This window comes from Pollicipes pollicipes, unplaced genomic scaffold (assembly GCF_011947565.3).
Source record: "Pollicipes pollicipes isolate AB1234 unplaced genomic scaffold, Ppol_2.1 Scaffold_4002;HRSCAF=4701_pilon_pilon_pilon, whole genome shotgun sequence".
NCBI classification, from domain to species: Eukaryota; Metazoa; Arthropoda; class Thecostraca; order Pollicipedomorpha; family Pollicipedidae; genus Pollicipes; species Pollicipes pollicipes.
This window is the reverse complement of record NW_023596420.1, coordinates 14,397,378-14,422,334: the sequence shown is the minus strand read 5'-3', so window position 1 is coordinate 14,422,334 and position 24,957 is coordinate 14,397,378. Positions and strand designations below refer to the sequence as shown.

The 24,957-nt window shown below is 54.6% G+C and overlaps 1 protein-coding gene across 4 annotated transcripts; it reads right to left on the bottom strand.

The window, feature by feature from the left end:
• Positions 1-12,849: 12,849 nt before the first annotated feature.
• sll (adenosine 3'-phospho 5'-phosphosulfate transporter 1) lies at positions 12,850-24,943 on the bottom strand. Of its 4 annotated transcripts, none has more exons than XM_037216167.1 (8): positions 24,741-24,943; positions 21,426-21,620; positions 20,250-20,464; positions 18,982-19,206; positions 17,585-17,735; positions 16,483-16,697; positions 15,297-15,422; positions 12,850-14,608 (listed from the first exon to the last, which is right to left on the bottom strand). In XM_037216167.1, exons 2-8 carry the CDS (start codon positions 21,586-21,588, stop codon positions 14,438-14,440), a joined length of 1,266 nt encoding a protein of 421 aa, XP_037072062.1. In that variant the 5' UTR covers positions 21,589-21,620; positions 24,741-24,943; the 3' UTR covers positions 12,850-14,437. The 4 variants fall into 4 exon arrangements, with proteins under 4 accessions (XP_037072062.1, XP_037072063.1, XP_037072061.1 ...); XM_037216168.1 differs by having other exon boundaries at positions 21,426-21,614; XM_037216166.1 differs by having other exon boundaries at positions 24,859-24,943.
• Between the last annotated feature and the right edge of the window lie 14 nt (positions 24,944-24,957).

The following is a 24,957-nucleotide window of genomic DNA, read 5'->3' as shown; positions in this document are numbered from 1 at the left end:
TAGCGGGGGTCCAAATCGATTCCGTCGAATCTTTCCGATGCATAGGGGAACCGGCGCGTGGTAGCGCGTTGCGACCGCTCAGGGGTGGGCAAGATTTAATTCCTCACGTCTTGAGCTTAGTTACGAACTTGGGTCATGCCAGGTCACGGAGATATCTAGTTAGACTCGGAGGGTCGCAAGAGCTATCGACCCTTTTCTCAGCTTTTCCGGGTGCGTAATGTTCAGACTTCGTAATTTATCATGGATTTGGGCCTAGTTTCAGTTAACGGACTGGACCATGCTAAAGGTTCATCTGTTCACCTGTGACTTCTCAAGGATCAAGCCAGGTCAGCAACCTCGGTTACTGACCTGGCTTGACCAGCAACAAAATCTCGACTGTTTTAATCATTTTGAGAGGCAACGGTTCTCCTGGGTATCGCGTCGCGTCTGGCTATAGGGGTGAGGCGAACAAAAGGGATAAAGGTCAGAAGGGTCACCGCATGCAAACGTAACATTATTACGACTACGCAGGTGGGTCAAATGAGGCCCCACGGGGTCGCAGTGAATTAAGTAGATCAAGCCCTGCAGTCCCGAGGTCAAGCAAGGTCGGTGACCTCGGATAACCGTTTATCATCACGTTTCGTTCTCAGCGAACAGCTTGTGTGCATAACTGGATTAAAGACAGCATGTGCGTTTAATTTTAACAGACACACACAATGTCTGGTCAAAGAACCCCCCCAGAAAAACTCAGCGATGTGAACCGTACCACAACCGACCTCTGAGAGGTAATAGGTCCACCTGACACTGTTCGCCCCACGTCATTGTGTGACAAAGACACCGATGATAAATATGGTGTCATGTTTTCGTGGCAATGCGCAGCGCCGAGCTGACGCGGTGCCTGGGGCAGTCTGCATTTCCATGGCCTCATCCGCCTTCAGGTCATTTTCCATACCTGGGAGATCATCCACCGACTAAAAACATTTTGAAAAGACTGGACATCATCGGGGAGTGCATTCGGAAAAGGGGATTCTTTCGAAAGTTAGGGCGCTGATTAACGCTCGCCCTTATAGGGAAGGTACGCTGTGAGTTGATGCGAGCCCGCTGAGCTTTTCTGAGGTTGTCTCCCCTCAGCATGTCGTGCAACCACGCCCAAATTTTTGGCATCCTTTGGGCATCCATTGCACGTTTTTGACATCAAAACGTGTCCCTAGCACTTCTGGCTTCTGTGAAGCACGGTCGGCAGTCGACGGTCCGGGGAACCATTCGCGGCGTGCTGATGCTGCGGAGCCCTGCACAATATAAATATGCTCAAAATGGATAAAACTGCGTTAATCTGTAGTCAGAATTGAACAAGGAACACACCTGCGTAAACTTTGCCCCGCGCCAGGGTATGGTGTATAGATGTCCACGTTCACCTGACAACGTCAGACTTTAAGGACAATTCTACCTTGGACCTGGCCTAGTAGTGTGGTCAATAATTGACAAGGCAACATCAAACATATTTCCCAACGCGAGATATCGTTGAGACCAATCCGCTGATTTTTCTGCGAGCCTTTATCTTCTCTCGTTTAGAAAAGCCAGGGCGTTGCATGACCGCACCCTCCCTCCGGCTTTCAATCCACATTTTTAAAAGCGGCGGATCAGGGAAGGAGTTAATATGCAGGGACATAATTTTGTACCAAATCTGAAACGCACGAAAATATGATAGAAGTCAAACCCCAAGGTATGCTGCTTGCAGCATCGAAATGTTTGTGACTATATTCTTTGGAGGTGTTTCTGTTTCATCATTCTATAATTGATTGCATTACATACTTCCTTGTCACCATTTCACGCTTGTTTTCATTATGTCTTGGCCCGGGGAAGAAAAACACCAACGTGAAACGCACACTAATTCATGATGATGAAACAGCATCGCTTCCATGATGCGGCTTTTGCCTTTTCATATGCCTGACGATTAACGAGGTGTTTTGCGATTTATCTCTCCTTTTCCGTGCGTGTCAAAAAGAGGCGCTTGTGAAATGCGGCCGAACCAAGCTAGGTGTCAGCAAACAACCATTAGCCTGAGAGAGTTAACACTGGGATGTATAACAAGAAAACTTGATGCTTTGAGACAGCACTAACTGGTGGCAGAGCTGGCACCCACCGGTGGCCAAACTCTCCCTAAAAGTATGGGCTGGCCCGCCGAGATATGGACTAGGATTTCCTTAAAGCCGAAGTCTCTCCAGGGATGCGAGGCTTCACCCATACAAAGAAGACGGCTGACTAATCGGGCTGCTGCGCGCGAGACGCGCGGAGGTCCGGCCGGCGCAGACGGAGACGCTTGGGTGTAAATGTCTGTCTCTGGTGAAAACGTGACACATTTGGTTCTCCGATTTACTCAAGCGTGTGTAAAAATGCCGGATCTTTTATCCGGAGAGTGCAATGTAAAAGTTGGCATACCGGCCGGTATATTTACAGGTCCTCAGAATCCCACGCCCGAAAGGTGCGCCTCAGATGCCAGGCTGGGCACTGCACCGATTCTGGTCGCCCTCCCCGCTCGAGCGATCACATCTGTGGTGCACTCCTATCCCTCCTCATCCCACAGGCCGGACCCGCGGCCGGGCAACGGCCGCGGCGGGCAGAAAGGTCGCGGCCGTTCCCGGGATTCATTGCATGGGCATGCTTTCAGCGGGGGGTTTATTAGATCAGGGATCTATGCGGCCGACGCTAGTTTGTATGCTGTGCGGCCGGGGCGGGGCCGCGCCGACTGCAGCGATATTGACGGGGGAGTTGTGTGACCAGGAAGGGACGCTGCCTATTTAATGAGCGCTGTGGTGGTCGGTGCGGTCACCAGGTCATTTCTCATCTGCGTTAGTCAGGACCACGATGTAAATAAAGCGGCTGAATTCGAAGTGCTGCTGGAATTAGCCTTATGCATGTAGCAATATATTTGTGTATATATATATATATATATATATATATATATATATATATATATATATGTGTATGTGTGTGTGTGTGTGTGTGTGTGTGTGCGTGCATGCGTGCGTGCGTGCGTGCATGCGTGCGTGCGTGCGTGCGTGCGTGCGTGCGTGCGTGCGTGCGTGCGTGTGTGTGTGTGTGTGTGTGTGTGTGTGTGTGTGTGTGTGTGTGTGTGTGTGTGTGTGTGTGTGTGTGTGTGTGTGTGTGTGTGTGTGTGTGTGTGTGTGTGTGTGTGTGTTATCAGGATGTATGCATCATCAATTAACGCATCGTGCCATCAAGATAAGACATTATGCCTGCTTGATTGGAAACAACCTTGTTCTCCCAAATATAACTGTGTGCTTGTTATGTGTATGTTACCTAACAGCAAAGTTATTCTGACCCGAAAGCTCACCGTTGTTCCCAAGAACTGAAGTATTCTTCAAATACAGTGGGCGTCCATTCAAAATACCAGGATAACTCAAGGCCTCCATGGCACCTTTTTGTTGTTGAGGGCCTCTGTCTGTATCGCCCTCATGTCGTTTTCGGGCCCTCGTGGCGTTTTCCCTAACACATGAAAACAGCCCAATGGGCCGTTGTCAGATGCTAGCGAAAGTCATTCAGGTTTTGTCCGCTCATTGAAACCTTGGGAATGTTTTCAAACCGCAAGAACACCTTTTGAACCCCGAGTGCCGCCCCTAAGATTTAACGTCTTTTTGTTTGGACGTTCTTATGTTCTATGTTCTCGGGCACTCGGGCACATTATTTGAAGCGTCCTTCTAGACATCGGGCCACATTTTCAGATCTTAGCGACGCTGTTGGGGCTCTGTGATACTCCCGGGATTTGGACGCCGTTTTGTTCTTACATGCATTATTTTCACTCTCGGGACATGCCTTTATACGTCAGGGGGACCAACTGGCCATGGGGACGAGCCTCTAGGTTGTGGGGTACCCAGGCTGTGAACCACATTCTTCTAGACCTCGAAGCATACTTTTGGACCGCAGGAACATCTTTTGGGTCCTCAGGGCCTCCCCTCCATGGTTTGGTGCTCCCTTTTATTCATTAGGACATTTTTCTTGACTTCAGGACATCATTCCAAGCCACAGGGACGCCCTATAAACCCTCGCGGGAGTACCCCGTCAGGGTATGGGACGCCCTATAAACCCTCGCGGGAGTACCCCATCAGGATATTGGACGCCCTTTTGATTTAAGAGGGAGAATGAGACCCGATCATTGGCCATATTGCTAACGTCAGCGGCGTACTTTGAGCCTTTCGGGCGCCCATCCATGCTTCGAGCTACCTTTCTCTTAAGGGCGTTCTTCTTGCCGTCGGGACGCATCGTCGTACTTCTGGGGTACCCTTTGAGCCATCGGGGCGGCTCTCCAGTTGTTGGAGAGGCCCTTTACTGCTAACCCTCGCCCTGATTGGGGGTTGATGCAACAAACACATGCTTTATCTTTGTTAACAAGCGCTCGGGTGGGGGTCAAATTGACCACCCAAAGTTTGTCCCTAATGATTTCCGAACGGCGCGGCCTAGCCGTTCAAAATTTTGCAAAGCTGTAGACAACTGAATAGCGAATCGTCTGGCATAACAATTTAAATGTATCTTGTAAGGTCACTGACCTATGGCAGGTCAAAATCAGGCCATGGTTTCAGCGAAGGCAATTTTCTAGGGAATCGTTCAATCTGATGCAACAGCGGAGTGTTAGACGAAGCCATACAACCCTGAAATACTTTCTTAAGCAGCAAACAATGGAATGAACAAATTACATTGGTCTGGGGTCAAGTATGAAGATCAGACCAAGGTCAAAACCAACCTGTTTTAATACTCTAACGTTTGTGGTATGTGTTAGTTCCTGGTGCTCATTTCGAGTTTATTGATAACAGGAACCGCATTATACACCTCCCATAAACGTCTTAAAGGTCAGAATAGGTCACAAATATAGAGTGACCAAGGTCAACAATTTTTTTAGGAACATACTGCCCAGCGTAATATTTGTCGTTTATCCAAATGCAAAACTCAAAGCGTCGTTATATGGTTTGGTCTCCGTGACCTCCACAATGTCTAAAAGATCACTGACCTTTAGTGAGCATGGTACCTTTTGCTTAGAACTATTATCTAGGTTCTAGAGGCCCTTTGGCGAACAACCTGGAGCTTGACCTTGCTTGACCTTATTTGACGCTAAGATCATCGCATAGGAATATTAAAATTTGACATAAGGTAGTTCAGATACAGGTTAGCACGCCCTATGAATTTGATGTCGCTAGCTCTCTTAGTATATGTGATCTCAGGAGGGGGGGGGGGGGGGCTAACTGACCTCAACCCGAGCAAAGGGCATCCAACCGGCCACCCAGGCACATGCAAATTTCGAAGCGCCTTGACGGGTCGCATCAACCCCCTCCCTCCCATCCCGTTATCAGTTCGCGCCATGAAAAACGGCAAATTTAGGCAAGGATTACGGCCGTCCTTCCCCATTGAATCCTCGGAAGGCGCCCTTCCAGGCCTTTGTCTTGCGGCGTTCTTTTATTCGCTAGGGCATCCGTCTAGACTTGGGACATAGGAACCAATATGGCCCTCTAAAAAGTCTCTAACGGGACCTCTTTTCATCTTTCTCCAAGGTTTGGGGCACATTAAAATATTTCTGATTATTAAGCAACCTGTACCGTTCCGGTCTGTGCGGGGCATCTCCTTATCAGCGCCCCTTTAGAAGGGTGCCCTCGGTATCCCATAGCAGCCCCTCTGGGGTATTTATTTTTCGATCGGAAGAGGGGGGGGGGGGCACTCCTCCAGTGCCCCACTAGATGTGCCCCCGAATACATGTAACAGTTTGATGAGGGGAAACACCTCCTCGGTGCCCCTCCCCGCCGAAACACCTCCTCGGTGGCCCTCCCCGCCGAATATGACATCGCGCAGAATGCACCCTGTGAGAAGGTCCCATTTTGTTCAGGAGGCCTTCTGGAAAATCGTGCTCCCCTAATTCAAAGTACGTGACGCCACCCATGCGGAAGACAGATGGCAAGGGATGCTGAACTCTTTCTTCTCGCCAACGATGTTAGTCAAAAAAAGTTTCCTCCAGTCGAGGGTTACGTTTCTTTATCCATATGAAATACCGCGAGCTTTTCGTTTGTGATAGAAAAAGTTACAAAGTTTCTTTTACACAATAGATATTTAAGGTGAGCAAGGCAGTGGCCTATGTGCAGTAAGTCGGGGAAATGAGGTATCTATGTTGATAATTTGACATCAAGTGTGGTGAACTGCAGTATTCGAGTGTGTGTCCGAGACTGTACGGGGTTCAAGGCCGTACCGTGTTCCGCGGCACGTGGACGGAGCCTGCGGGCATGCTCGGCAGCGCAGCGTGCTGCAGGGGAGCACGGCCACACTAAGCCATGAGCGGCCGCCAGCGCACTGGTGACCAGCGGGGCGGGGTGTGCTGGACTGGACCGGGGGCGGGGAGGGGGAAACGGGTGTGGATCGAGGACTGAGGTGGTGCGATATAGCCTGTGAAGTAATACTGCGTTTGTTTCGCTAGGCGTGCTAAAATATCACGCGCCGTGTCAAGCTGTTGCGTTCAGCTAGGTCATCAGCGGCCGTGGAGCTGGACGAGGGAACACTACATCAACACTCATTGACCACCAGTCAGCGCAGTGACAATTTTGAGACGTGTAAAAGAAGTCCGGTGCGTGGTACAGCTACTCTATTGTAGACTCATCCAGCATCAAAGTCCGGTGCGTGGTACAGCTACTCTATTGTAGACTCATCCAGCATCAGTCCGGTGCGTGGTACAGCTACTCTATTGTAGACTCATCCAGCATCAAAGTCCGGTGCGTGGTACAGCTGCCCTATTGTACACTCATCCAGCATCAAAGTCCGGTGCGTGGTACAGCTACTCTATTGTAGACTCATCCAGCATCAAAGTCCGGTGCGTGGTGCAGCTACTCTATTGTAGACTCATCCAGCATCAAAGTCCGGTGCGTGGTACAGCTACTCCATTGTAGACTCATCCAGCATCAAAGTCCGGTGCGTGGTACAGCTGCCCTATTGTACACTCATCCAGCATCAAAATTGCACTTCAACTCAGCTGCGGTCGACCCAATTTTAGCTGCCGCCGAGGATCTTTCGGAGAATGGTCAGCCTCATATTCGTTTTGATTCTGATAAAAGGACGCTTGAGAAGCGGTTTGGTTCGGACCAGCGGCACCGTGCAGTTCGCACCACTCTATCACACACGTCACGAACATCCGTCACGAGTCTGGACAGACAGCGTTTCCGGTGTCGATGCTCGCGCTTTCTATGACATGTTTGTCCATAGGTGGCTTGAAATAACAACCAGGCTGAAACCGAGATGAGCAAAATTTGGGTTCGGATTGTAACGGACATCTCTCCATTAGGTCACTTGGACCTACCATGCCACTGAAGCACCTAACCTTAAAGCCAGAGAAGGCACTGCTGCATTTGTTAACACACTTGCTTGAAAGGCCACCACAGTTGTTGTCAATACGGACATGCAACACGAGCACAATGAAACGCGGCTGTGTCACCAGCTGTGAGTCATCCATTCCGCTGTTCTTCAATATCAGAGATCACGTCACCGTTTTGATATTACCTAGCTTTGTTTGCACCTGCTGACCCGGAGCGCCATTTGACTACGGCGATGCCTATGCTTCATCTCATTCCACGTCATAAGGATGTTAACGTTGGATATCGGCCATGTTCAACATTCCGCCAGCTTCATTTGTATGTAGCTGGTTAAATTTCATGTTCCATCCAAATGCATTATGCATTTATCTAGCTTTATAATGTTATCTTTTTCACGCACGAATTATATTTGACCCGGGGGTTGTTTCGACAGTTACATTCAATACCATCACGGCAAGCGTTTTGAAACTGTACATTTACCTAACGACAGATTAAGCATGATGCGCCTCAACTCCATGTTACTCAGAAGAGACTTTTGATCCAGATCCAAGACTTTTGGGGTACGTCACGACGGACCACGGACTGTCTGGTGTTTCGTCTACCATCCTTTGGCTGTATCTGGCCGATGCTTGACTGAAGTGAGTTGTAATTCGTTCCGTTAAATTAATATTGACCACATTAAATGATTTGTGATGCATGTGAGATGTACGAGGCGAATCCGGAAAAAAATTGATTAGAAGTGGGGCACCAAGCTGTCCACGTCAGCTATGCTTAAGGACTCGTGGAAACAATGCCACTTTAAAACTGAACGTCATGAAAGCTTCACTAAAAATGTGAAAAATATGGAGGTGCCTTGTACCAAAGACACAAATAACCAAACCGCGTAGATAATGTAAAACCTGGAGTGATTTTGGGAAACCAAAACTGAAAAGACGAAAAGTCCTACCGTTCCTGGGCAAATCCAAGGTCACAGCACCGTTTGCCCGCCCGTCTCCCGCTCACCACTCAGCAAACCATGCACGTCACCTGATGCTGACGCTCTGCTGCTGCGCATCCGCCTCGGCCCAGCCACAAACGTCCAGGAGATGCGCCGACCAGCGCCCCCCCCCCCCCCCCCCCTCAGCGCTCTGTCAGTGCAGCGGTCCGGCCGGGCAGTGCAGTGTTCTTTGGTGTAGCTTCCTAGTGTGGTAGTGCCCTTTGTCAGTCCGATTGCCCATGCGCCACCGCAGGGCTGGTGTCAAACTCGCACGAAAGGCGCATAGGCGTCGGCCCCAGCCGGCGCCCTCTTCATACGCTCGTGGCAAGAGCTCGGCGGGGCGGACACCCCCGAAATGCACCGCCACTGCACCGGAACAAGGCGCCGTGGTGCGTTCTGGCGGTGCCGCGCCGGAAGGCGGGCCCGCGCTGCGAGCGGGCCGGCCTCCGGGAAGCGGTGTCGGGCAGTGTGCGCGGGCCCGCCTCTAGGAAGCGGCCGCCAGCAGCGCGCATGACGCTGTTCGCCGGAAGTTGGCCCGGCCGGTCTCGGGCGGCGGCGTCCGTCGGATGCCGTGCAGAGGCCAGAGGATGCTCGCGCCGCTGGGGGGGGGGGGGGGGGGGGGCACTCGGCTCGGCCACGCACGGCTCCGCTGCGGCTGCGAGCGTGCGGTCTGCGGTCATCTAACAAGTTGCGGGACTTCCGAACAGCCTGTATGCATGAATGACATCCAGACGTGCGGCAGCGGTAGGGGTCTAGCTAGTTGTAACGGTCGGGTCTCACAAAGTTTCACTAGCCAATAGTTCACATTAATTCAATACGTTTATTTTTCCGCTGGTTTGGTTCTGGACATTAAGAGCAAATAGCGTTGAGATCGGAGTTCAGACTTCTACGCGGGCTTGATATACCACAGAACGGCGGCTTGGTGAACAAGCGTTTCCAATACCAAGCAGCGTCGATGCGGGCTCGGATTCAGGTCAGGCCTCAGCGCTCTACCCCAGCTGCGGGATCTTTCCCAGACGTCGATATTGCGCCGCCGTCAGTACGCGGACGTCGGCGTCGGCTCTACTGGGCTCCCCTCCTGCAGAAGTCGCAGGGCCTCGGCAGGATCGGCGGCCGCGGTTTCCTGTGTCGGGTCCACCCCGTCCCCCGCCGGTCGCTTGCTCGGTGTACTTCACGGCGGAGGGCCGGCGCGGGCTGCTGGCTGCCAGCCACTGCCAACCGAACCGCCTTTCAGTCGACTCGAGATAAAATACAGTCGACAAGATAAGATACGTGAACTGAATTGAATTGACTCTCGCCTCTCCTCTGCCGGCCACCGCTTCCTCGAGGTCACGTCCGACCCCCGCCCCGCCGGGGGCGCGCACCATCATCCCGAGTGTACCGGAGCGTGACGGGGCACCTGTCACAGGGAGGACTGGGCGGCACCCACTGTCCACGTCCTCGGCCCGACTCGCCGCTCCCAGCGGCGTGACGGGGCGCCTGTCACAGGGAGGACTGGGCGGCACCCACCGCCCACGTCCTCGGCCCGACTCGCCGCTCCCAGCGGCGTGACGGGGCGCCTGTCACAGGGAGGACTGGGCGGCACCCACTGTCCACGTCCTCGGCCCGACTCGCCGCTCCCAGCGGCGTGACGGGGCGCCTGTCACAGGGAGGACTGGGCGGCACCTACTGTCCACGTCCTCGGCCCGACTCGCCGCTCCCAGCGGCGTGGCGGGGCACCTGTCACAGGGAGGACTGGGGCGGCACCCACCGCCCACGTCCTCGGCCCGACTCGCCGCTCCCAGCGGCGTGACGGGGCGCCTGTCACAGGGAGGACTGGGCGGCACCCACTGTCCACGTCCTCGGCCCGACTCGCCGCTCCCAGCGGCGTGACGGGGCGCCTGTCACAGGGAGGACTGGGCGGCACCCACCGCCCACGTCCTCGGCCCGACTCGCCGCTCCCAGCGGCGTGACGGGGCGCCTGTCACAGGGAGGACTGGGCGGCACCTACTGTCCACGTCCTCGGCCCGACTCGCCGCTCCCAGAGCGGCGCTTCCAGGGAATTAAAGGTATGCGGTATTCCGCGATGAGCATGCATAAAGCCTGTTTAACTTTTGTCGTTTCACTCCGCGAAAAGGTACGCGAGAAGTTTAAGCACTGATGTATGCGGATTAATGCTTCAGCTGCCTGATGCACTTCGTTCGGCTGGCCTGAAGTGCCTGCTTTGAAGGCGCCTCTCCGCGATGCCATAAGCAAAAGCCGCCATTAAAATGGATCGCTTTATTACAATAACGAGTGCAAAATGCACATACAATTCCTAAAGCTAACCAACACACCCATGTCCACAAAATGCTTCTGTGCAGGCGCCAACAGTACCCAAAAAGACTTGCGCCGTAGCCTCTCACAACGTCGGGATCCGCTACTCCCCTCACACAGTGTCATATGAAACATCACACGGGCGACAACACCGGAAGGCGGACGCAGATCCTCAAACTAGCAGTGTTTGACTTCTTTGGCGGACAGAATAGTAATGCCCCTTAGGGGAGTCTGAAACGGACAATGCGTCGTAACAGTTCACGTGCGGCTGGCCGGAGCCGGCCCCAGCTCGAGTACAGACGGCGACTAGCACGCGCCGAGAGAGGACAGTAAGTTGGGGTCTGATGCCAGATGCATCAGACAATGCGAGAAACAACGCCAACATCGAGATCACGATAAGAGAGCCAGTCGACGGCCGTGGCGTGGGGTTCGACGCGGGGCGCAAGCGCCAATATAACGACAACGCGAGTCGGCGCGGGGCAACCACCTGCCGCCTCCATCCTGATAACGTCTGACCCCTCCCCAAGGTGCAACACCGGACCACGGCTTTCCCCAAACCACACCGGCCAAGCCCAACACGGCGACGATCCCAGCCAAGCGTGCACACAAGCCCCGGGCCGAAGCAACACCCGCAGCCAGTCAGCCGAACACGCCAACAAACCACCCGTAGTACGACCAGGCGCTGGAGAACCCGCCCGCCGGCGGCCCGGAGAGTCCGGCCGCCGGCTCCTCGCTAAGCAGCCGCGCCGCTGCCCGTCCTCACAGCGTGAAACAGGACGGCAGTGGCAGGCGGCGCGCCGTCGTCCGCACGGCGGAGGGACGGCGCGGCCCGGACGCGCGGCGGGGCTCAGCATGCAGGCAGCCCGAGCCGCCCGACCGGCCGGACGACGAGGCAGCGGACACGCGGTGCACAGCGCTCGCCGCGAAGCCGGCCGCGGAGGCCGGAGGTCTCTAAGCGACCCAGGAGTCTCCAGACCGCGTCAGTACAAGCGGACGCGTTAAGGCGACGGGCTTCGTCGATGGATCTCCGACGCCGGGACAGGCGGAGCAACATGAATTGTGTGATCAGCCCCAGAGTGGAGGTCAGCGTGAACAGCATGCAGCATGATAATTTAAGCTATTAAGGCAACTGCCAAGACTGGGCGGTAACATTTATCAAAATAATATAATTAGCAAATTTACACTATTTGTTCATAGCTTCGGGTTGAGCATTTCAACTGAGCATCTCACAAAAAATAACGTTCTTGGTCACAAAGGCTTGAAAAACATAAAAACAGTTTCATAAAAAATAACGATTTCACATTTCATGACAGCAACAATGAAAATTCTTGCAAATAGCGAACACAGTTAATACCAAGGAAAAGCAGCAACGTTCAGCAGACGGAGCCGCTTATCCATCCAAGCATCGAAGACGAGGCTTCCACGGCGCTGTCACCACCAGCGCCGGCGCTGGTCACGAACGCGGGGTGCTGAGTCGGCCGCTGTTAGAGCCAGACGTGGTCATAGTCCCATCTCGGTGTTAATTCGCCATTACTGAGCCCCTCCGACGACGATGACGGTACTCCTTCAGCTCGTTTGTCATACACGAAGCTTGGGGTAAAATATGGGAAATTGTTCATGTCCAGGAAAAAGCAGGCACACTCCTCAACAGCGTAGTGTACATGCGCCCCTGCCGGAGCTTTAAGCAGAACCGCTTCCCACGTAAGTGGGATGAACATCCAGTCCAGTTATCAAAGAATGGACCGCGTATCAAGTTCAGAAGAATGTCTGATCGCCCGCCACAGGAGCCGGGCAATATGCACAGCGTCAGTTCTCGCGTTGGACAACAGATGACGTCCCGTCCAGCCGATTGCCGGCACAGCCCGTGGACCCCGGGCGGCAGTTCTGCTGCGGGTGGAATTTAGAAGGCGGGGGATATTGATATATTTGAAGGCGTCTTAATGCATCGCCTATCGGTGCGGTGTTCAGATTCAGGAGCCTGATGGGTTTGTACCCTGCCCCACCCGGGGCATGCGGGCCAAAGCCCACGCTGTAAGGCAGTGTTGCTAAATTGGTGAACTTGGAGTCCCGAGCGTCTCTCATCAGGTTCATCGCACATAAACGCCAGCCGGCCACACTCACACACTTTTGTGACACAACATGGTTTCTGGGCACGGGTGCAGCAAAGGACTCCCAGGCAACATGACAGACCACACAAGCAGTCGATGAGAACGGAACGTCAAGACATCTGCCCCTCCCCCCCCCCCCCCCCCCGAGACCCGTAACGCATGCTGGATACGGAAGCCTGTTACCTTGTCCTGTGCTTAAAACAACAATAAAAGCAGTGCTAACATGAGCGTGCTCCTGTACGTACGCGCGCAAAGCAGATTACATAAACGTCCGACTTGCTTCGTAAGAACCACGCCGGTTATTGCCGATGGTCTTTCTGTGATTGCAGTGTATCACAAAGCCTCCCTTCCGTGGTGCGCTTGCTTGGAAAAAGGCTGGCATGCCACGCAGACCGTGCGTCAGACACACCTCGCGTACGGGAGATGCCAGCGAGGGCGTCTGCTGTGCGACATCCGGCGCTGCTTTCGGTAAATTTAGCTGCGTGTGCGACGAGCTCAGCTGAACGTATTGGCCAGCTCAACTACCTGAAGCCGACAAGGAGATAAAATGTGCCCCAGTTGGACAGTATTGCACTGGAGTCAACAGGAGACGCCTTTGGCAGCCTCATTTGATTTTACACAAGCGTCCGGTAAAAATTGGGCCATGGCATTTCGATCCTCGTGGTGTGTTGTGAGGCATAAAACTTAAGCCACTTCTTTTGGAGCTCGCGTGGGGTTTCTAAGCAACAGGCTCTTAACTCAAAACACAGACTCAGTGGTGAGAATGCTGGGGTACTATTCCCTTTGTTCACACTTCAAAGCGGTCCGAGGTGCGGACCGCCCTATTGATCTACATGCTTCTGCACAATGATACCGAGTCGTTGGTATTCAACGTCACGCACCAGAATATGCTTTGTGCTCTGTCAGTCCGATCCCCTGGCAACTCAGTAGCATCTGCTAGATGGCCAAATGATCTTATCCCATGCAAGTATTGGATTTCCTCTATAACATTCAGGCATCCAAGAAATCCATCCAATTAAATAGTTCGAACCAAATTTAAAAAGGTACATCTCTTACAAATAATTCAACTTAACCCGCTGGGATTAAACGTAACTCAGGGATTTTCCTTAAGCAGGTGGCCTTCTGAACCACCTACAATGCAAATTTGACCGTTCGATGCCAGCGTCTGGCTACATTGAAGCAGAAACTTTAAAAAAGCTAATACGCTGCTTACACTGTTTACACTGCTTCACCAGTGCAGTACGTCCTCCACAGAATTCCTTGATACCTTGAGCCGTGTCGCACTAATCTCTGCGACCGCGAGGATCATTGTGAAAATGGCTAACAGAAAACGTCCCCAACCAAAAACGCCACGCTACTAAGAAAGACAGCCATCCCTGCAGCACCACCACCGCCAAACCAATGGCACTTGCCACCCGAAGGCACAAGCCTCGTGCCGGTACCCACGTCCCCTCCGCTGGGAATGGGCGTCACCTGGCGGCGACCGTCCTCCTGCCACGGTCCACAGCATCCGTACCGTGCCGGCCGCGCCGCGGCAGCCAGGGTACCTACCGAAGGACAGGGCCCACACCCCACAGAGTCCCAAAGAAGCGGCGGCCGAGGTCAGCGGGCCGGCCTCGGCCACCCCGGCGCTGCCAGCCGGAGCGCTGCCGCGGCCCGCGGCGTCCAGAAGCGGCGGGTGTGTCAGCCAGGCGCCCCACACCGCTCCGGCACGGACGGCGTCATACTTTGGCGGCGCCCTGCGACGGCGCCTGGCCGGCTCGCCGCTGCCGCAGCCGGAACGAGCTGAAGATGCGGAAGAATATGGCGGAGAAGACGATGAGGATGCCGACCACGCCCGTCGGCGAGATGGCGTGCTGGTAGAGCAGGCACGAGATCAGGATAGCCAGCCCCTGGAACGTGACGGAGGGCAGTTAAGTTTAGCCAGGGTGAGAACAGGGACGGGCTAGCTGAAACAATAATCGCGTATTATCGCTTTTTCTGCGTTTTTTTCGCAAAGCGCGTGGGAGAGTGAAAAGTCAGCCCAGGCCACTAAGGCAACTGCCACCTTTCTGCTTTCCAACCGGATGCGGCGACACTTGTGACCTTTGTAGGTAACACAGTTGATGAATGGTTCAGCAATTTATATGAAAGCGCTTCGTGTATTAATGACAACCGTTCACATCGGCTACCACGCAAATCGGTACTGCTGTGCCGGTCCTGACGCTACCGCGGATGTCTTACCCTATCCCGTGTAATCGCTCCACAAGCCGTGAGACGGGACACAGCTGACGTTTCAGGCCTGTGTCATGAAAACCCCTTCCTGACCAATTATGCGCGTCAGTACACCGATTCCGCGGGCACCTTGCATTGCGTGATACAAGAGTCCGGGGCAGAACCGAGCCAACTCTGGCTAATGCTCAGCCACCGGCCTCCCGTTAACGGTGCGTACATCAAGGCTGCACCACTTGGAGTCAGGCCCCCGGCCCCTGAACGGGTTATCAAACCCACTGTGACGCCTTGCGCGAGCGGACCCCCCGAGGTCACCGCGGCGCCAGCCTGGACCCCAGCCGCCCGGCCCACCCAACCCCGCCGACCAACCTGCCGCATCGTCATAATGATGGTGAAGACGACGGCGCCGAACTGGGAGATGGTGTAGTAGATGAACATCTGGCCGGCGGCCGAGAACACCGAGAGCATCATGCAGTCGAACATGAAGGTGGGGTACTGCCGACAGCCGGAGGGTCGGTCAGCCACGCGCCGCCGCCGGGGTCGGGCAGCGAGCCGGACAGTCCGAGCAACAGCCGGACGCCGACCCGCCGCAGTCCCATGGGGCTGACTCAGACGGCCTCGTGACGACTTGTGCACGACGGAGGGGGGGGGGGGAAGCGACGGCGAGGGGTGGCTTGTGCACGACGGAGGGGGGGGGGAGCGACGGCGAGGGGTGGCTTGTGCACGATGGAGGGGAGGGGAGCGACGGCGAGGGGCGGCTCGTGCACGACGGAGGGGAGGGGAGCGACGGCGAGGGGTGGCTTGTGCACGACGGAGGGGAGGGAACGACGGCGAGGGCGGTTTGTGCACGACGGAGGGGAGGGGAGCGACGGCGAGGGGCGGCTCGTGCACGACGGAGGGGACGGGAGCGACGGCGAGAGGCGGCTCGTGCACGACGGAGGGGAGGGGAGCGACGGCGAGGGGTGGCTTGTGCACGACGGAGGGGAGGGAACGACGGCGAGGGCGGTTTGTGCACGACGGAGGGGAGGGGAGCGACGGCGAGGGGCGGCCGGTCCGCCTTTTTGACGTGCGGTGTCAGACTAGGTGGTAGCAAGTCCTGAACTGCCATGGCCAGGCAGGGGTTAACTGATCATAAGGTCATGATAAGGTCAGGATCAGGATCAGTATCAGGATCAGAAGTGGGTTCAGATCGGGGCCAGGGTATATGGTACCCCGATATTAGGTCATGGTTGGGATCAATCCCCACCAACGTCGCGGCACCCAGATCCAGATCCGTGCCTTCCCCAACCATACCATCCCAACAATCCCGGCACTTCGCCAAAACAACGCTCCGTCAGAACAGCAACGCACGCACCATCGATCACATCGTCGTGTTAAAACCAAACTATCACACTCTACACATAGCCAAACTGGCAGACATCGACCCCCCTCTGTCCGCACAGTTCTCTCACGTCTGTCTCTCTGTCCGCACAGCTCTCTCACGTCTGTCTCTCTGTCCGCACAGCTCTCTCACGCCTGTCCCTGTGCTGAAGTTCATCATGCGATGGGCTCTGACCTTCACCATGAAGTGGGCGCTGCTGACGAAGCCGTTCTGCTGCAGCAGCGAGACGGTGGTGAAGAGGCAGGAGAAGAGGTTGACACCGCACATCATCTGCACACTGGACACGCTGTACTCCTTGTACAGCGCGTTCTGCCAGTTGCTCGTGAACGAATCGAACACCATGTAGCCGATCAGGATAAGTATGCCACTGAACGTCGTCACTGTGCCCTCTGAAAGCGCAAGGCAGCAAAGCATGGGTCAGACGGGGTCGTGTCACGTGTCACGGGGTCAGGTCAGGTCAGGTCAGCAATCAACATGTGGGATCTACTTCGCCGTACGTTTGGCAAGGCCAGTCGAACATGTGATGCAGGTGAAAATGACCTGCGGAAAGCCAAGTCAAGTGAAATTAGCGGGGGGTCAAGTGAAACTGAACATTGCGAGCGGTTTGTCAGGTCAGGCCTGGCAACAAGGAGTCGGACAGACGTTGCGCTGGTTCAGGGCTGACAACATGTAGGTCAGGTCAGGTCAAATGGTTCGCCATTATGGCCATGTCCTGTCTAGCCGTGTAGATCAAGTGGAACCACTTAACCGCCGGCTGCATGTTGTCACAAATGGCGAGCCGCTCTCGTCGACGACTCCACGCCCGTATCAGTACCGTCGTACCGTATCAGTACCGCTGTAACCGTATCAGTACCGCTGTCACGACACGATCGGACCGCTGGGAGCAGCGTGTAATCGTTATCACAATGCTTTGAGTGCCCGGTTGCAGCAGCAGACCACGACGCGATCACGAACGGGTGCGCGTCTGCAGGGCTGCTGGCGCCCCGAGCTCCGTCCGCAGGGCAGCTGGCGTCCCAAGCTCCGTCTGCAGGGCAGCTGGCGCCCCAAGCTCCGTCTGCAGGGAAGCTGGCGCCCCAAGCTCCGTCTGCAAGGCAGCTGGCGCCCCAAGCTCCGTCTGCAGGGCAGCTGGCGCACCAAGCTCCGTCTGCAGGGAAGCTGGCGCCCCAAGCTCCGTCTGCAGGGCAGCTGGCGCCCCAAGCTCCGCTCGTAACACCCTCCGGCGCGGTCCTCTCTTAAACGCGGTGCCCCTTCGCCGCAGCCAACACTGAACACTTACTGTTCTTCTCTTCAGTTGCTCCCATCAGGAAGAATGTCATGCCGATGGAGATGAGAATCGCTACAACGTACTCAAAGTATTCGTACTTGTTCTTGCTCACAACTTTACCCATTAGCATGACGGGAATGATCTTCGAAGCCTTCGCCAGCACCTGGAACAACACAATTACAACTGTGATCGGGTACGCGGTGAACATATCAGTGGGATCAGGTGCCACGACAGCAGAGCATGCAGTATGGTCATCGGGGCCAGAATTGCACGAGCACAGCAGTTCAATGGATACACGACACTACATGAGCAGATCAAACGACAATCAAACATCAGCGTATCTTTAAAAAAAAGCTAAGATATCGCCAATCGGTCTTGAGATTCAGTGATTCAGATCAGTGAGATTCATTGCTCGGGTTGGATGCTCAGCAATATACAAAATGTAGCCCCAAAACCCTCACTTAAGCATCTGGATTCCATCTTAGTCTTCCGATCTGATCTCCACTTCACCCCATCAGCATAAACCCACTCCATAAGACGACCGCGTGGCTGAGGCTAATCCAGTGATCCTCCACAGGATCAACACTCATTTGACAACGGCCGGAACAACACACGACCTTGCGCCCGGAGCATGCGGACACCGTTGGCGACGAGCGCACGCAAACATTTCCCATCCATAGCGTTAACACCACGCCTCAACCACGCAGAAAGCCTGACACGAGGTGAGGTTCCCTGGTGAAACGAGACCGGTCCAGGCAAGCCGAAGGTCGCTGGCGGCAAGACGCGCGTTGCAGAGTCAAGCTTTAACCAAATGTTTACCTCACAGCTTCGGTTGCTGCGCATGCGTCTACGTTAGCCATACCCTTCACCCGCGAGGCGGAATCAGTTTACGTTCAAAGCCGTCCGCCAAATGTTTGCCCTAGTGCCGGCGCACTGCGGGCCCCTCGCCAAAGGATGGCCAGTGTTCTCTGCAGCACAAATGGTACGCGGCGCCTGCCCACACGTCCGCATCAGACGGCGTTCGGTCCCCACGCCGTGCGCTGGCCGCAGGCTGCGTGTGAGGACGGGCGCCGGAGCAGGGCAGAGGCCTGCTGCTGCCCGCGGCCTGGTCGGCTCACCCCTGGCCCCGCGGCAGATCACCCTCGGGTAGCAGGAGGGCGAGATAGAGGACGCACTGAGATGGAACTTTCGCGTCACATATTCAGCATCTGCGGATGGCAACACACTGGGCTGCCCCTAAGGTGCTCGTCGCATCAAGCCCACCGCATACTGTCGGCATTCAGCCATGATTTCGTCCATGATGATGTCCAAACACTCAGCTGCCCGTGACGCTCACGGGTGCACGAGTGACAGGTAGTGTGGTGTAGGCAAATTCCCCAAGTCCTCGGTGATCATCTCTCCACACACACCTGTGTGGGGAAGCTGACAAACTTCAGCGCCTCGTACTGGCACCAGGACGACATGATGTTGGAGAAGCTGCAGTACGAGTACTTGTAGAGGGGCGCGCGGTGCCGCTGGTGGCGCACCACCAGCAGGTAGAGGGCCGACAGAAGCAGCGCAAACACCCGGTTCACGAACACGAGGAACTGCGAGTCGGAGAATCGGCCCCGTTCTGGGGTACCGTTGTCGTACTCCTGCGGCGGAGGGAGGCGGCGTCACAGGACATGGTGGTGTCGGCGGACAGACTGATGTCAACGGACGGTGGCGCCAGCGGACAGTGGTGTCAGCGGACAGGCTGGTGTCAGCAGACTGCACGGTGTCGGCGGACAGTGGTATCAGCGGCCAACCTGGTGTCAACGGACCGCACGGTGTCAACGGACAGTGGTGTCTCCGGACAGACTGGTGTCAGCGGACAGTGGTGTCAGCGGACAGACTGGTGTCAACGGGCCGTACAGTGTCAGCGGACGGTGGTGTCGGCGGTCAACCTGGTGTCCACGGACTGCACGGTGTCAGTGGACAGTGGTGTCTACGGACCGTACGGTGTCAGCGGAGAGTGGCGTCAGCGAACAAAGCCGTGCCAGGAGTCGGAGCGCCGTGAGAGAGCGCCAACGATACGGCGGACAGTGGTGTCAGGCGACAAAGTCGCCTTTGCTAGCTGTTTTAGGAGACATAATGGTGTCAGTGAACAGCGAAGCGTTAGTGGTGAGAACAATGCACGCGGAAAAAAGCACGTCCAGGAGACGGAGTGGTGTAGGAGAACACATCAGTCTAAGTGGACGAAGTGGTGGCATGACGCAGCGGTCCCAATGAACGGCGTGACGTCATTGCACTGGAGTATCTCAGTGTGCGGAGTGGTACAAAACCACAGTGTTCTCGGCGTGATAACGAGGTCATAGTGAACACGGATGCCTCAACGGAGAGCAGTCTCAGAAAGCAGAACTGTCGCGGAGGCAAGAGTGGCGTCAAATGATACACTGGTCTGACAGGCAAGAACGGTGTCGGATGACGAAAGGTGTTAGCCAAACAGTACGCGGTGTGCATTGTACCTCAATTACTCCCAATACTTATCAGAACGCTTCTTCACTTCAGCAGCGTTATACGCCTTGGCAAAGCGTCATCACTTCACACCGGCACAGATCCCGACATAATGGAGTGGGCAGGCTGCTACCGCACCCTCCACCCGCTCCCACAGAGCCGACACGCCCAGCCGTCAGCTGAAGCCGAACCCGCCCCGCACCTTGGTCATGATCTTCTCCTGCAGCACGCCCCAGCTGAGGTAGGAGCCGAGCAGTCCGGCCACGCAGAACATGAGCACGAGCGCCTGTCGCAGTGGCGAGCGCTCGCGCGGCCCGCCGCCGGCCGTGCTCGGGTCCGTGGTGGGCAGAGCGCCAAACGCGCCGTCGCTACCGTGCACGCAGGAGCGCACGGCCGCGTCCAGGCAGCCGCGCTCGCCTGCCAGCGACGCGGCCGGTCAGCAGCGGCACAACGGACGACCGCTCCCGCCCGCCGGGGCAGGCGAGGGGTCGGCGGCGACGCACGAACGCTGGGCAGCACGCGCCGAGCGAGGAGAGGAGACCTAGGTGATCAACGGGGGTGTTGCGGCTAGTTTCAGCTTGAGGTTACATGTGAAAAAAGAGATGTGCAATGTCCGACTGAAAAGCCAAGCAAACAGCATCGGTAGTTATCAAGCCGAACCCCCATATTTTAAATACTACTCGCACCTGAACGGCATATGACAGTTACCACGTTATATCTTAACACCTAAGGCACAAACCAGGCCAGAAGACAATGTTTTAAGTGGAGCCAATGATAACCCGCCACGTGGAAATGCAGATACAAAATACGTGGGGTTTCTAGTCCACTTTTAATTGCACTGCACGAAGCGCCTGGCGTAGTGCTTTTGCACGTAACGCACGGGCTCCACAGCTTGTTTTTCCCCCTGAGCTCACTATCGAGGGAGTGACACTCTAATTGATGTGGTATCTTTGCCTGCGGGCCTTTGCAAGACAGGAATATGGTCGGATGTTTTTTGAGCCTCTGGCACAACCCCCATAAGCCAGGCTCAAGCCTTTGGCACAAGCCAGCTGTAATAACAAAACGCAGTGATCGGACAAGCGTAGGCAGCCTGCCACCGTCAGGTCTCCGACCCAGTTACCGCAATCGAAACAAAACCCTTCAGCCTCTCTCGGAGCAAAGCAAAGCAAAGCTTCGAAGCAAAATCAGTGGCTACCCACGGGCTGTTCGGCCGGCCCATGCCTCTAGAGCAACAAACACCGACTGCCAAACACCGGCAGGGTGCGAGCGAGCTCGACTATAACAAAGCCAGCGGCCCAAGTCAGCACGCTGCGTCGGAGGCCACCGCGTAGTACGGACGCGGCCTCTGCCAGACGGCCCCCGCGGCCTCGTCACTCACCCGCCCGCTGCTCGTAGTCGCCGCTCTTGAAGTACTTGATGAGCAGGTAGCCGGGGACGATGATGGTGCAGTAGCCGATCAGGTTGAAGGCCAGGCGGCCGATCCAGCTGTCGTGCAGGCTGGCCCAGTCCAGCTCAGGCGGCGCTGACTCCGGGGCCGACATGGCCAGGCGGCTGCGCGGGGGGCGGCCTGCACCTGCCAGCGGGCGGGCTGGGTCACAGGGCACAGTCGCCGCCCGGGGCGTGTCGCAGTTACCGGGGCAAGACTGTACGCCAAACTCAAGGCGATGCGTTTCTAAACTAGCTGTTGCAAGCCAGATGCAAGGCATAAATGCCTTTACACACCTTTGTTTCCATCCATCGTTGGCTTACGTTTGAAGGCAGCTGTGGGACCGAAGCTTCTTGCTGCCACAAATTTCAATAGGTTATGGTGGGGTTAAGTCCTCAGTCCTAAGCATCCACAATCTGGTGTCATTCATTACTAAAAGAGTGGACCGCATACGTGGCTTTGGAAGGGCATTATCCGCGGGCAGTTCTGATGATAGCAACACAATCAGGTTACGAGAACACGGCCATCGTCTCCATTTAGAACACGACTTCGTTTCCTTTTCACATTTAGCCGACTAGTTGAGGCGGTGGCAAAACGACGGGTCAGCATGTTGGTCAGATGCATCCACCGGGCCGTGTCACAGCGGCTCGGCGAGCTCCGGTCCATGCCATCTACTGATCGCGAGGCGCTCTAACATGTCGCGAATCGCCCGGCGCCACGAGCTCGTAACCACCCCAGCTTCTCATCCAGCGCACACCCTCCTCGAGGCTGCAGTGGTCTGCTTTCAGTGCCACCATGTGCTCGCCATCTGACTCGGTTCAGTGATGGCTGCACCCCTCACGCGTTGGACACGAGTGCTTACCAACGAGGAAATAGTGCTGCCTGCGCTGCTGTATATCCCTGAACTAGCACGAAGTGAACACATCGTGATGCGTGTCACGCTTCGGTGCCCCAGTGTGGTCAGGGTTGGTTTCCAGCCCGCCGGCTGGCCGTCGATCGATCAACAATCCGCGGCCCCGGCTAGCCAAGTCTGGGGACCGTGGGGAGCTGTTGGAAAATGCATGCGCACCGACCCACCCCGTGGATTTCGGATCCATACGACCACCCCTGAGAACAACTGCTAGATAATGCAAGTTGGACGAGCAACATTATACGGCACGTAGCTGAGACTATGAAGCGAAGTGGAAGCGACAAAAACCGATCCACAGTGCTTCGGACGCACCTCTAGAGGCGGATTCAGGATTTCGGCACGGGAGTGCCACGTCTCACTGCGGGACTAGAACTTGGAGCCCTGGAACCTGGTACCTCCTTTCGCAGAAGTACCCGTATTTCGGCCACTTTATTCAAAGGTCCATATTTTCGAGTCGTTAACTATCGTCCTCTGCGCATCGTGAACGGCTGGACATAGGCCGATGTGTTTGCTCATGGCAAAAGTTCATCTTTCCCCAGAGACTGGTGGATCCTTCCCATACTATTTCTGAGTAGATCGGAAAAACGAGTTAAAATTGACTGCTTAATACCATCAGTCAGGCACAACACATCCCGGCTGGCAAGCTATCGTCAACTTACGCACAACACAACCAGCAGGAGTTGCATTTTGTATGTCGCTTAACCTCACAGTGAATGACTGTATGTGATTGGGACTTTATGATGTTACTGGAACTGCATGGCAATATTACCTATCACCTGGCTGAAACGGCGCGCGACCGCGGGGAATCGAACCACGCCGTAAACGGTTAAACGGAAAAACAATAACTTGTACACGATGTCTAAATCGTAATGCCACTCAAGTGACATGTTACAACACAAATACTGAGATGTAAGTGGTGGTAGCAGAAAGAGGCGAAGCTCATGAAATCTGTACACTTTTGACTCGGCATGCTTCCTTGCAGTAAAAGATGTGACCAGCTGCCTGTAACGCTCGCTGTAGCGTTCTGCGTCGTTGACATGTCGGTCGGTAGGCCTGTGCTTTGCCACTGGCATGTCAAACTATGATGCATTTGAAAGCAAAAGCAAACATAGGAAAGTGCAGTCTTTGCTGCTGTGGCTGCCTGCTGTGCTGCCAACCACAAAAATGTTGGCACCCACACTTTTATCAAGTGTCAGTGACCGCAGAAGCCATGTGAGCAGTCAGCTGTATACTACTTATATTACATAGGCATATTCCTTTTTCTATACCCTCACCCTAAAACAGGTAACTGGGAATGCCCCCTCCCACCATCCCAGCTATGCAATAAACTGCACATTAACACCAGAAATAATAAAATCAAGTTGTAGCACTCCCAGCTGGAAAGAAACAAATGAAAAGAAGCAGGCCAGGTGGTGCAGACCAGGCATGAAACATGGTGTTACGTAAAAACCAAGGATAAATCATGCATGGGAAGGCCTTAAGTAGTCAAAGCCTAATTCAGCTACTGACAGCCTGCTAGAACCATCTATTAAGCTACTTCCACTCATTCACATGTCAGTATGGGTTGTACATTCACACAAAGGAATTACTTATGAATTAAGTAACTACCTATCAATTATGAGCACTCAATCAATACTCCTCCCCCTGTTTTGGAATACACCCTCGCAAAAGTATTTGGTACAGACAGTCTTCTCAAACATATGGTATATACATGGATACTAAATAGCTTTATGAGACACATGGATTCCGATAAAAATGTTGCAGGGCACATTAGCGTCTGTCCACAATGAGGGATTGAGATTTTGAAATTTAGGAGTCCCATCTCGCAACCATCACCACTTGGAATTTCCAAAAGCCCTAAAAACCTATGTATTTCTATAGATTGTCCGCACAATCATTTGATTTTGTCATGCTCAAACCAAGCCACAATTTTTTCATGAAACTCTGCCATGCTATTCACATTTCTGCATGCAGTTTTTGGCTGTAATGCCATGGATTCAAAAGCTGTCACCGCAACACCACTGCTGAGCTGAAATATTCCTATGTAGTCTATGCTTAGGTAAAACTCTGCAGCAATACTTCCATATGAAGAAATGGCAGAACAGGATGAAACTACCCATTACAAGTTGGAAAATATCCCAGAGCCACACTCAGTACATGCACACATTTACAACACTATTCCGGAGGGAGAATTCATTCGTCTCGATAATACAACTGCATGGAGCAGTCCATTTTCCTTGATAATATTACTATATGACTGACTTAAACTGGCGTAGGGATGCAGGAAAGGAAGATGGGAAATGTAGGCAGCAAGCTTACAGCTCTGGCGCAATTTCACATTCCCATCATTGACTTACGCTTAAGTGGTTGGGCGGGACGCCGGTGTGTTCACAGATTGGCAAAGATCGTTGCACAGCGCCAGCACTGACTTATATTGCACGAAATACGATCACTCTGATCTGAGATCAGCCTTACCTGAACAGACACAAAATACCAATGGCCTCAACCTGTCCTGAAGACAGCGCGAAACTACCCCACGGCGCCTCCCTCCCCCTCACGCCGTCTGCTCACATC